Raw genomic sequence first — 13,932 nt, forward strand, 5'->3', positions numbered from 1 at the left:
TAGGGCTTTCTGGGTGTGGGCTGGTACATAACTTCGTTCTTTTTGGTGCTGATTCTACGTCCGAAGTTGTCACAGGCTCGTGAGAGGCAGTCCATCTAACATCAGCGAATAAGAGGTCTCTGATGATGGTCTCCTTTACCTTTGTAACAGCCTGTAGACATCGGAGGTAAAATAGCCCACCGCCAGTCCTGTATCTGACGTGTATACCATCCTGACAATCGCGGAAGGCATCATTCAGCATAGCAGAGAAGACCATGCTAAAGAGGGTAGGGGCGAGAATGCATCCTTGCTTCACACCGTTCGTCACTGGGAAGGCTTCTGACTCGTCACCATCATCCAAAACTTTCACCATCATGCCATCGTGGAACTGCCGAACAATCGTGATGAACCTGCTAGGGCAGCCAGACTTCTCCATTATCTTCCATAAGCCATCTCTGCTGACCGTATCAAATGCCTTGGTCAGATCGACAAAGGTCATAGAGAGGTCACTATGCTGCTCTTGACATTTTTCCTGGAGTTGGAGTGCAGCAAATATCATGTCGACAGTTCCAAGCTCTGCACGGAAGCCACACTGGCTTTCTGGGAGGAGACCTTGCTCAAGGTGTTGGAGAAGGCGATTAAGCAGGATGCGAGCCAAGATCTTCCCAGCTATGGACAGGAGGGAGCTGCCTCGGTGATTGTCACAAGACTGGCGGTTGCCTTTCCTCTTGTAGATGTGGACTATACTGGCATCTTTCAACTGTTGCGGGACCTTTCCTTCGTTCCACATAGACTGGAAGAGCTCAGTCAGCTTCTGCATCATGAATAGACCTCCTGCTTTGTAGACTTCAGCAGGGATTGCATCTGATCCTGGTGCTTTGCTACCAGAAAGTTGCCTGATGGCTTTTCTGACTTCTTCTGTGGGGAGGTTGTCAAGCTCCAGGTTGATCTCCACCTGAGGTAGGTGAGCAGTGGCCTCATCATTGATTTCGGCAGGGCGGTTGAGGACCTGGTTGAAGTGTTCAGCCCATCTCTCCAAAATCTGCTTTTTCTCTGTCAGCAGCCGAGGCCCATCTGCACTGAGGAGGGGGGAGGAGCTAGAGGACTGAGGTAGAAACGCTTGATGTCATGACTGACTGCGTAGCCCTGGATCTCATCGGCCTTATTGCTGAACCAGACATCCTGCATCTCACGGAGTTTCTTCTGCACTTTCCGTTTTGCACTGGCGAAGGCATCTATCTTTGCTTGTGATGTGGGATCGTTCTGGTGCACTCTGAACAGTTGGTGTTTCTCTGACACCAGTGCCTGTATCTCCTCGTCGTTCTCATCGAACCAGTCTTGATGTCTACGGATTGTTGGTCCGAGGTGTTCGAGAGCGGTAGAGTAGACTGCATCTCTGAAAGCCGTCCACTGCTCTTCAATGCTGGTGTGGTCATCCTGGGGTGTGTCAAGCAGCCTGCTATCTAGGTCTTCACGAAATTCTTCAGCAACTACGTTGCTCTTCAGCTTGGAGACATTGAGCCTCTTTGCAGTCGTCTGACCTTGGGGTCTTCTCACAGGCAGGATGCGAAGTTTAAACTTGGACACTATGAGTCGATGATCCGTCCAGCAGTCGGCACCACGCATGGCCTTTGTCACTCTCACATCTTGCCAGTCCTCCTTTCTGGTGATGACATAGTCAATCAGATGCCAGTGCCTAGAGAGAGGATGTCTTGTTATGGGTAGGGAGGCAGAATAGGGTGTTGGTGATGACAAGGTCATGCGTAGTGCACGTCTTAAGGAGCAGCAGGCCATTGCTGTTACACTTGCCAATACCATGTCTTCCAAGAATCCCTCCCCAGGTCTGGTAATCTGTCCCCACTCTGGCGTTAAAGTCCCCGAGGACTTTAAGCTTCTCTGACTGTGGGACTGCTGCTATGAGTGTGTCAAGTTCTTCATAGAACTTACCTTTGATGTCATCTGGGTTGGTCATTGTTGGGGCATATGCGCTGATCAGCATTGCACTCTTCTTATTGCCAAGTGGGAGCTGAAGCGTCATCAGGCGATCATTGATGCTCTCTGGAAGCTTGGCCAGTTTACGAGCGAGGTGGGATCAGATGGCAAATCCAATGCCAGCCTCTCGTCGTTCAGTGCTGTTGCGACCGCTCCAGAAGGTGTACCCACCACCACGTTCTGTAAGCTGGCCCTTGTCTGCTAGGCGTGTTTCGCTGAGTGCTGCAATGTCCGTGTTATAGAGGGCTAGTTCTTTGGCGACCAGTGCTGTTCTTCTTTCTGGTCTGACAGCCTTGGTGATGTCAAGCAGAGTTCGCACGTTCCACGTGCCAAGGTTGAGCACCTTCACTTTCATCTTCTTTGTAGTTCGACCGCTGAGTGGGATCCCCGCCAGCTGCAGAGTGCTGGCCAGGGTAAGATGAAGCAGGCTATGTCTGAGGCACCTTTTCTAGCCCTTCCTCCATGGAGGTGAGCAGAGCGATTCCTAAAGAGGACTGCTCAGACACCCAGGGGCTGCCGAGCTCCACTGCTGCTTCATTCCAGCGGAGAACGACCCAATGCCCTGGGCCGCCAATGTGTGCAGGTTTGTGATTACAGCTTCCAGTCTATCCACACCTGCTGCTTCGCCATTCGCCCATCGCCACAGGACTTGAAGTTTTTTAGCGGAATGGGTTTGGAGTCGTGACTTGCGTTTGACTTGGATTAAAGTTAGGGAGAGTTGCGCAAATCGTCAGCCTCACTCTCTTGTCCCGACCTATCTGTATCCAGTTGCAAGACGGAGTCGAGACGGCTGGAGATAAGTCGGGATGCAGTGGATGGCCAGCAGTGTCCTACGTGTCTCACTGTGCCGATTGCACTCCACAACGCTTTGCTGGGTCTGCCTTTCTACTCGTTGGACCGCCAAGTGGTGGTCTCCTCCACGTAGTCCGCCGAATTCAGTCTTCGCATGCGTAGGTAGACAAGCCCAAACTCACCGAGGGTTTGAGGCCCATCGGCTACTCTCACCTGGTTTTGCCGGCCAGTCGAAGCAGTTGCCCAGGGTGTGACCGCTGTTGCATGCGAACAGCTACGAGGAACCACTGGTGAGAGCGGAGTGTCAGGTGAGGACCAATGCGGACGAACTACTCAGAAAAGTACGACGTGTTCCCTGTCAGAGGAACTACCTCTCCCTGACACTGGAGGTTACCCTAGAGAACATATCAAAAGTTGCCAGTGAGCCAGCCCAGAGCAAGGATATCTAAAGGCCCAAGCTCTACTCAGGAACATTTTGGCAATGAGCACAAAACTGCTGTGGCCTACTTGGAAAATGCTCTTTCTTGGCTGCATATCAAATCAGAAGGTGTGAAAGCTCTTCAACGTTACAATCTTTTTCTTGGAGAGTGTTACAATGGCATGGAAGATGTGCAGGTCATGCCTGCTAACAAGAGGATTGTTATAAATAAATTGCCTGATAAACTTGGGGGGAAATGGCAGATATAAACTGCAAGAAAAGCACAAACGTAAGGTTACTTATACTGACATTACTCATCTTTCACACACCCATTGTTTGAGAACATATACAATGCTACATCACTGATCATTCTAAAGCTAAAGGAAGCAGCATTGCAGTGAAAAGTAAAGCTAAAACCGAACCCGGAACTAATGAAAGAATTTGTGTGTTTTGAAAGGGTGAATGTACTTTGGATTCGTGCTGTCAGCTGGAGAATAGGCCGCCTTCCTAAAAGAAAATGGTATCTGCTTTGGTTGTCTGTGTACAGGACACTTCAGCGAGGATTGCAGGAAGCACCTTTCGTGCAAGGTATGCAGCAGCAAACATCCCAATATATTTCATATTCACAGAAGACAAGAATGCAGGTTCGAAACAAGTCACAAATGAATTAATCACAGCAATGACTGATATCTAATGGCTTACATGATTGTAAACTTGCTATAACTCTAGTTCAGGTGAAGTCTAAGAAGAGTAACAAGACAGTGGTTACTTATGCTTTCCTAGAGCCAGGAAGGACAACAGTGTTCTGAACAAGCTAAATCTGGCAAGAAAAGGAAGATGCATTCTCTTACACACTATGGGTCAAGAGGTTGTGAGTAGCTGCTTCATTTCTGATTGGAAGTTGCTGGTTTAGATAGTGAGAACTACTGTGAAATGTCTAACATCTATACACAGGAACGTATGTCTGTCCATAAGAGGAACATTCCTCAGAGAGATCTTCAGGAACAATCTCGCCTGAAGCATATTCATTTGTTGGAAACTGAGTCAGACACTCAGCTGCTGATAGGGATGAATGCGCCTCAGGCATTGGAGCTGTTGCAAGTGGTTTGCAGTGATGGACAATGCTGGGTTGTACTGAAAGATGATGGTGGTAGAAGAGACTATGCTCAGCTCTGGCTAATTAATGCAACTTCAGTTTTGTGTTTGGATAAGTTTAGACAGCAGCAAATCAAGGCAGATTTTCCTGAGTGCAGTCAAGATGAACATCTTGGTTTGTCAGGTGGTGGTCTCAATCCAGGATAGTCTACTTGCTAGAATGAGAACATTTGTGTAAATGTTGAGATTTCATGTCTCCTTTACCATGGTAACATGTAGTAGTAATTATTCTAGTTTAATAATTAGGGGACTGGAATGTAGGAGCCATGCATCTGTTCTCCTTCTGCATTACATTGTATTGCGTGTTTATTATGGTAACTCGTCACAAGTGGTGGGGGGGGTGTGGTAAAAGTGAAGGGAATAAGTTATGTCTTTGTGCTTTGTTCGTGGCAGTTTGCAGCTGGTGGGGGAGGGGTCGATGGATGTCATATCTTCATATCTTTTGTTGATTGCTTAATTTTGCTTAAGTTTCATCTCTTCAAGATTGTATGTTTGCTAATTGCTAATAAAGGATTGAATACATACCTTTTGACTTTGGAACAATCATTATTGGAGCTGAGGATATGTCATACAAGTATAATGAATCTGTGGGGTCGCTGGCAGTGACAATTATTTTGGTAAGAATTGGCCACTACACAGTCTATGAACTCATGAATCTAATAATTCCTTTATGCGTGCTATTTATTTTGAAATTTATAGTATTTTTTTTTACGTCTTTGCACTATACTGATGCTGCAAAACAAATTTCACAACATACAAGTCAGTGATAACATACTCGACACTATAATACTAGTCCAAAATCGACCAGCCATCAAGTGTGGCAGGGCTGGCAAGCTATGAACGAAGTCAGGCAGCATCGCCAACAACAGTGCATCCCTTCCCAATAAGCTTAATGCACTCTGTGCAAATTTTGAACAGAAGAGCATTGGAATTTCACCATCCACCCAGAAAGTGTCCAAAGCATCTGAACCCAGTCACTGTTGTAAAGTGAATCTAGGGAAAACATCTGGCCTAGACAGTGTCCGTAGCCAGGTCCTTAGATCCAGTGCAGATCAGCTGGCAGACATAATTGAATTGGCCACTGTGTTGGACAAGGAAGCCTGGCACTTCCAAATCAAGAAAACGTGGTGGGAAAACTGGGATTTGAAAGTGGAAGTAAGTTAACATGGGGAAGTGCAAGAGAGTGAGAGGAGACCAGCTCCATCATGCTTTCTCTGTGAGAATGACCACCTTTCAGAGCTGTTTGCATTTCCTGTCAGTTTCACTTCCACAATTTATGATGGTCAAGAATTGATTTATATTAATGGAACAATAATTAAAGAAAAGACAATGCTACACTGTGGTGTGCTTGTGAGGAGACCTCAGTTTCTTACCCTGTGTAGCTCATGGTACCAGCTGAAAACATCCAGACCTATCAGAGAGAAAATTCTGTTGAGTGGTGGCAGGATCTGTTTGGTGATGTAGTAGGTAGCATTTAGCCTCAAGCTGGGATCCTGCAGCACCTCAATTGGCCGTCTGACAAGCTGGATGAGAGGCAAGCCTGGCATTCCATATACAATCACATAAGGGACCCTTTCGCCTACTCTGGGTTCAGATCGGCGATCATGTGTCAGCATCCTCCTATTGGGAACAAGAGGAGATTAGTAATTTATGGAGTCAGAGTTATAAAGCATAGCAACAGGTCACATCCAGCCAGCCATTTTACCTATTTACAATAATCCCATTGGGATGTGTCCTTTCACAAACAAGAAAATCTGCAGATGTTGGAAATCCAAGCCACACACACACAAAATGCTGGAGGAACTCAGCAGGCCAGGCAGCATCTATGGAAAAGAATATAGTCCAACTTCCGCTCTGCCCTCAAATTTACTTGGTCTTTCCTAACACCTCTCTTTTCCGATCTCTGTCTCTATTTCTATCTCTGGAGACAGCTTATCTACTGATGTCTATTATAAATGTACTGACTCTCACAGCTACCTGGACTGTACCTCTTCCCACTTTATTAGTGAAAATGCCATCCCCTTCTCTCAATTCCTCCACCTCCACCACATCTGGTCTCATGATAAGGCTTTTCTTTCTTCTTCAAAGAAAGGGGTTTCCCTTCTTCTATCATCAGTGCTGCCCTCAACCACATCGCTGCCGTTTCATGCATATCTGCCCTCACCCCATCCTTCTGCCACCCTACCAAGGATAGGGTTCCTTTTGTCCTCACCTACCACTCCATTAGCCTCCGTGTCCAGCACATAATTCTCTGTAATTTCCACCATCTCCAATGGGATCCCACCTCCAAGCACATCTTCCCACCCCCCTCCACTTCCTGCTTTCCACAGCCATTACTTCCTATTCAACTCCCATGTCAATTTGTCTCTCCCACTGGTTATCCTTGCAAGCAGAATAAGTGCTACAACTCCCCCTACACCTCATCCCTCACTGCCATTCAGGGCCCCAAACAGTCCTTCCTGGTGAAGTGGCATTTCACCTGTGAGTCTGTTGGGATCATCTAATGTATCCAGTGCTCCCGGTGTGGCTTCCTGTATATCGGTGAGACTCAGCATAGATTGGGAGACTGCTTCACTGAGCACCTACGCTCTGTCCACCAGAAAAAGTGGGATCTCCCAGTGGCCACCCATTTTAATTCCACTTCCATTCCCACATGCCAGTTCATGGCCTCCTCTACTGTTGCGATGAGTCCACACTGAGGTTAGAGGAGCAACACCTTATATTCCACCTGGGTAACCTCCAACCTGAACCTCGGTTGCTCAAAATTCCGTTAATGCTCCCTCCCCCCTCACCATTCCTCATTCCCTTCCCTCTCTCTCATTTTATCTCCTTACCTGCCCATCACCTCCCTCCGGTGCTCCTTCTTCCTTCCATGTCTTCTGTCCTCTCCCTTCAGATTCCCCCCTTCTCCAGCCTTGTACCTCTTTCACCAATCAGCTTCCCAGCTCTTTACTTCACTTCTGGTTTCACCTATCACCTTATGTTTCTTCCTCCCCTTGCCCTACCTTCTAACTCTGATTCATCTTTTTCTCTCCAGTCCTGATGAAGGGTCTCGGCCCGAAATGATGCTGCCTGGCTTGCTGAGTTCCGCCAGCATTTTGTGTGGGGATGTATCCTTCCATGCTTTGCTGATCAGGAACCAATTAAATTAGTAATCAAATAGCTAACTAATCTCTTCTGCCTACACTATCTGTATATCCTTCCATTTCCCTCACATTCATACGCCCACCTAAACATCCCTTAAAAGTTTCTAATGTTTCTGCCTCTACCACCAGCCCAAGCAACAAAACTTGTCCCTCATCTCTTATGAAATTACCCCCTCAACTTAAATGCACGCCCTCTGGTATCACGACATTTCAAATCTGGGTAAAAGATACTGGCTGTCTACTCTATCTATGCCTCTCATAACCTCTATCAGATCTCTCCTCAGCATCCACCACTCCAGAGAAAACAACCCAGGTTTGTCCAACCTCTTGTTATAGCACATGCCCTCTAATCCAGGCAACATCCTGGTAAACCCCTTTCAAACCCTCTCCAAAGCCTCAACATCCTTTTCTATAATGGGGTGACCAGAACCATATGTAATGCTCCAGATGCAGCCTAACTAGAGTTTTATAAAGCAACAACAAAACTTTCTGACTTTTAAACTTAATGCCTCTACTAATATATGCCCTCTTGACCACCTTATCAACCTGTGTAGCCACATTCAGGGAGCTATGAACTTGGACCCCAAGATCCCTCTGCTCATCAACGGTGTTAAGGATCTTGCCTTTAACAGAGTACTGTCTCTTTGCATTTGACCTACCAAGGGGCAACACTCACATTTGGCCAGGTTAAACTCCATCTGCTATTTCTCCACCCAAATATGTAAGTGATCTATATAAAATGGCAGTCTTTGCCAGTCATCTGCACTATCTACACCCCCAACCCAATCTGCAAACTTACTAACCCACCTATCCACACTTTCATCCAGGTCATTTATATAGGTACATCACAAACAGCAGAGGTCCAGAACACCTTTAATCAGACCTCCCAACCTGAGAATAAGTCCCTTCCACCACTACCCTTTTGTTCTATGGTAAGCAAGTTCTGAATCCAAACGGCCAATTCACCATCGATCGCAAACATCTTAATTTTCTGAATGAGCCTCTCATGAGGGACCTTGTCAAATGCCTTAATAAAATCTACATAGATAACATCCACAGCTCTACCTTCCTCAGTCACCCACATCAACACATCAAAAAAACTCAAGCAAATTAGTAAGATTATCTTAGTAATTAGTATTATCCCTGGTACCCTTCTTGAATTATAGAACAATATTAGCTACTTGCCAGTCCTCTGGGACTTCGCCAATGAATTGAGAGACCACAAAAATATTGGTCAAGGCCAATTTCTTCTCTTGCCTCCCTCGATAACCTGGGTATATCCCACCAGGCCCCAGGGATGTAGCACCTCAATACTCTTTAAGAGACCCAACATTACCTCTTCCTTTACCTCGAAAAGCCCAAGCACATCAAACTGCTCAGCACTAATCTCCCCATCCTCCATGCCCTTCTTCTCGGTAAATACTGATGTAAAGTACTCATTAAGGACCTCACCCACATCCTCCCCGTCCAAGCAAATGTTCCCCCCTTTTATCACTGAGTGTTCCTCCCTTCTCCCCAATTATCCTTTTGCTCTTGATGCAAGTACTGAAATGCCTCGGGATTCTAATCCCACTAGCCATGGACTTTTCATGGTTCCTCCCAGCTTTCCCAATTCCCTTCTTGAGTTCTTTTCCAGTTTCTTTATAATCCTCAAGGGCTCTGTTTGATTAGAGCTTCCTAAGCTTTACATATTTTTCCTTTTCCTTCTTGATTAAATTCATCATCTCCCTCTATATCCAAGGTTCTCTTACCTGGCCATCCTTGTACTTCCTCCTGACTGGAACACAGCTGCCCTGTACTCTGTGCAGCTGGGTCTTTAAATACCTTCCACATCTCAAATGTGGACTTGCTCAAAAACACCCGTTCCCAATTAACTCTTCTTAGTTCCTGCTTAATGCTCCTGTAATTTGTCCTGCTCCAATTTAGTACCTTTTTGGCAACATCCATACTTATTTATAGCTATCTTAAAACTTAGTTGTGGTCACTGATTCCTAACCATTCACTCACTTCCTCTTGTTGGACAACCTACATATTGATTTAAGAAATCCTCCTGGATGCACCTAACAAATTCTGCCCCACCTAAACCTCTTGTATTCATTAGGAAGTTGAAGTCTCCACTACTACAAACATATTTTTTTCCACATTTCCTTCATTTGCCTGCATGTTTGTTCTGCAATGCCCCTCTATTATATCCCCTCCAAATGTGATATCATCAATGATTAGTGCAGCTTTCCCCAACTCTTACCTCTCTGTATCTTTTCTAAAACATTGAAATCCTGGGACATTAAGCACCCATTTCTGTCTCTCTATCAACCAAGCCTATTTAATGGCTATAACATCACGGTTCCACGTACTGATCCATGCTCCAGTTCATTGCCTTTACCCATAAACACAACTGCAATTCATTCTATCTCCTCTGGCAGTGAGTTCTAGATATCAATCACTATCTGCTTAAAAAGATTAACCTCTCTAAACTCTTAAAAAATAATCTTTTCAGCTTAACCCTATGCCCTGCTTTTCATATCCTTACTATGGGGAAAAAGATTCTGACCATTCACCCTATCTATGCCTCTTATAAAATTATATCTCTGTATCAGGTCACTCCACAGCCTTCTTTGCCCCTAGGAAAACAAACCCAGCCTATCCAATCTAGTCCAGAGAGTTTCCTCCTGCTGCAAAGTGAACATCCAGTTAAGGCCTACTCTATCTGTTTCCTTAATTTACCACTGACGTTTGGGACCCTATATTCCCAACAATGTTTTCTGCGGTGTTCCCTCAGCAGTGTTTGACCAGAAGGACTAAACACATGATGTTTAGTACCAGATGGTGTATTTACTCACACGTGGCTCTCAGCATTAAAATACACAAATGCTGAGTGAGTGGAGCTAATAAAGCTCATTTCAGGTGTTCCAGTTGCTGCTTCAAATGAGAGACCGATGGTTCTGCAGCAACCAGCAGATGGCAGCAGATGAAAGTAACCTCTGCCCAAGTCTTGGTGAGTACTTTATCCCAAGTCTGCCCTGACCAGCCTCATCAGAAAGACAAACACATACACCTGTTATAATAGTTAAATTTCAATTATAAAATGCTCTCGGAATTTTGTAGATAGTTTCAGTATTATTTCTATAAGAAGAGCATGAATACCTGCCCAGCAGAAAACAATTTCTTTCCATCAGAGGCAGTCTTACAATCCAGTCTAATGCCAGTGAATTGTGTTTCTTCCCCTAATTTTTCTTTAACATGACTCAAGCTAATCTTGTGATGTTCTAACACCAACACTATTTTATGATATGGGGAGCTTCCAAACTGATGGCATGAACATTGATTTCTCAAACTTCTGGTAATTTACCCCCCCCCCCCCACCATTCCCTGTTCCTGTTTCCCCCTCACCTATCTCCTTACCTGCCCCTCACTGGCACTTCTCCCCTTTCCCTTTCTACCATGGTCTTCTATCCTCTCCTATCAAATTCCCCCTTTTCCAGCCCTTTATCTCTTTCACCAATCAACTTCCCAGCTCTTTACTTCACCCCTCCCTCTCTCCTGGTTTCACCTATCGCCTACCACTTTGTACTTCTTCTCCACCCCCACCTCTGACTTCTCCTCTTCCTTTCCAGTCCTGATGAAGGATCTCGGCCTGAAACATCAACTATTTACCCTTTTCCATAGATGCTGCCAGACCTGCAGAGCTCCCCCAACATTGTGTGTGTGTCGCTTTGGATTCCAGCATCAGCAGATTTTCTCGGGTTGTGATACATTTTGAATTGAATTGAATTGAATTTCGGTTTATTGTCATTTAGAAACCCAACTGCAATGCAATTAAAAATGAAACAACATTCCTCCAGAATGATATCACAAAAGCAGAAAACAGACTACACCAGAAAATCCACATAGCGTTTGGCAATCCCCAAATCCAGAGTCCAGAGAGGCTGCTGTGTATTAATATCATGCTACCATCTTAGCACATTCCCCGGAAAGGAGCTCCAAACCCACCAGATAAAACAAGTCTACCCAGACACACCAAGTCAGGAGACCAACTCTACCACCCTACAAACCAAAAACTAAAGCTACAAGGCCTACACAAAACCACATAGTTACAACAATGCAAACAAAACCATAATTGATATAAAAAAAACAGACCATGGGCACAGTAACAATAGTCCAAAGATGTTAAAAGACTATAAGTTCGAAAGAAACCACCAAACAGTTTCCACAAGTCCTCAGGGTCCCGATAGACTCGTCATCCCCCGATAGAAGGAAATACCCCCAACTATGGACTTCCAAGGCGCCGCCGGGCTCAGCCTCGCAGACACAGCACACAATGAAAGCACCGCCGGACCCAGCCTTAGACGCAGCACACAGCGAAAGCGCCCCGACCGCAGCGGACTCCGAGTCCGTCAAATCTCCAAGCCTCCGACCATCTCCTCCAGCACAGCCTAGCTGAGCAGTATCCTCTGCCGAGCGCACTACGATGCCCCCGCCACCGGCAATGCAACCCTGAGGACTGGGGGTCTGTTCTTCCCAGCAGAGTCCCGGACCTCACAACAGCAGCAGCAATGAAGAAGGCCTTTCTGGAGATTTCCAGATGTTCCTCCATGCTCCCACGTCCGTTTTTTAATCAGATTAGGATTGTGCACAGCACCCCACTTGACTAACATTTTATGATGTTAGCCAAGATACTACCACAGTTAATCTTTACCAGCATTATAAAGATACACATTACAGTTCAGCTCAGCCATAACGACTTCAGAATCTGAGCCATTTATATTAACGTGCTAAGAAGTTACTGGCTCCTTTAACACCAAACAATAGTGCCGATGAAGAATTGTAACTAAGAAAAAAAACTATCAACTCCAGTACCAGCAAACATTCTCTCTATAACTACTGGAAACTATACACTCTGGAAACAGATCTCATGTCTTGGCTCCCCCCCGCTTTGTTTTTGATCAAAGGCAGAGGTAGTGACTTGAGTGCATGGTGCCCCAAAAGCCTCACTGACATTTTTTCAGTAGATTTGCTATGATGGACCCACCCTTAAACCATTTCTATAATTAGGCTCTCAAAACTTAATTCACACTGGATAAGACTGCTTGCCTGCTCTGTTGACCTCCCATGTGTTGTTTATTTAGAATCTATCCTGAAAATATTCAAAGACTCTGCTTTCATTACACCCTGATGAAGAGAGCTTCACATCTGCATAGTTTCTGTTATCAAACATGACAAGTTAACAGCTGGTGTAGTTGCTTGTAATGTTCACGTAGACTAGAAAGTACCAGGAAAGGTGTTTTCCCGTTGGCAACATTCCAGCTAGAGGTCACTGATGCCAAGCCTTCATTTTTAATCCAAACTCATGTTCATTTTGGAACGTAGAGAGCTTATTACTCTTTCAGAAATTAGGATATAAATGCAAGGATGTAAAGCTGAGGCTTTATAAGGCGTTAGTCACACCACATTTGGAGTATTTTGCACCTCGTGCAAAAAAAAGGATGTTCAGGCATTGGAGAAGGCCCAGAGGACGTTCACGAGAATGACCCTGGGAATGAAAAGGTTAAGGTATGAGAAGCGTTTGATAACCCTCAGCCACTACTTGCTGGAGTTTAGAAGAATTACGAGATCTCACTGAAATCTTCCAAATATTGAAAAGGCCTAGATCGAATGGCTGTGGAGAGAATGTCTCCAACAGCAGGAATAGGAGTCTAGGACCAGAGGGCAGAGCTTCAGAATAAAAGTACGTTCCCTTTAGCCAAATGGTAGTGAATTCGTGGAATTCAATGCAACAAGAAGGCTGTGACATACAAGTCACTGGGTATAGCTGAAGCAGGTATTGATAGGTTCTTGACTAGTAAGGGGGTCAATTGTTACAAGGAGAAGGTAGGAGATGGAGTTGAAAGGGAGCAATAAATCCATCATTATTGAATTGTGGAACTGACTCAATGGGCCAAATGGCCTGATTCTTCTTCTATGTCTTATGGGCCTGAGGAACAATTTTATGTACCAGGGCTGCTGTGGCTCAGACCGGCCTCAGGCCTACCAAACACACAGTATACTTTGAAATATTGCAGACTATTGGTAGCTCGGGTTGGCTATTTGGAAGTTTGGTTGATCACCGAGCTTGGCAAAATGTTTGCAGATATTTCTGCTCCAATTGAGAAGCCATCGTCAGTAAGCAGTTGAGGGGGTTGTCTCCTCAGAATTGTGGCTTATATACTCTCTCCAAGGTCTGACTGCAACTTTGAGGAGGAACCAATCAAAAGTCAAAGTGCAACAAAATGTGACTGATAGAACAAATGTTATCTACAGAATCTAGTGTAGTGACTGTGACAAGTACTACATTGGTCAAACGGGAAGGAAATTATTGACCAGGCTACAGGAGCATCAGCTAGTGAGCGGAAGGCATGACCCACTCTCGCTGGTACCAGCTCACTAAGACAAAGGAGGGCACCGTCTCAACTG

At 45.3% G+C, this 13,932-nt stretch overlaps 1 protein-coding gene across 3 annotated transcripts in view; it reads right to left on the reverse strand.

The window, feature by feature from the left end:
- The window catches only part of rev3l (REV3 like, DNA directed polymerase zeta catalytic subunit), a 183,996-nt gene that overhangs the window by 7,142 nt on the left and 162,922 nt on the right, over nt 1-13,932 (reverse strand). For all 3 annotated transcript variants that reach the window (XM_073055923.1, XM_073055925.1, XM_073055924.1), the window contains one exon: nt 5,710-5,956. In XM_073055923.1, the coding sequence (XP_072912024.1) occupies nt 5,710-5,956 (247 nt within the window). The remainder of the gene's footprint in view (nt 1-5,709; nt 5,957-13,932) is intronic.

The sequence above is a fragment of the Hemitrygon akajei genome, chromosome 9 (assembly GCF_048418815.1).
Source record: "Hemitrygon akajei chromosome 9, sHemAka1.3, whole genome shotgun sequence".
NCBI lineage: Eukaryota > Metazoa > Chordata > Chondrichthyes > Myliobatiformes > Dasyatidae > Hemitrygon > Hemitrygon akajei.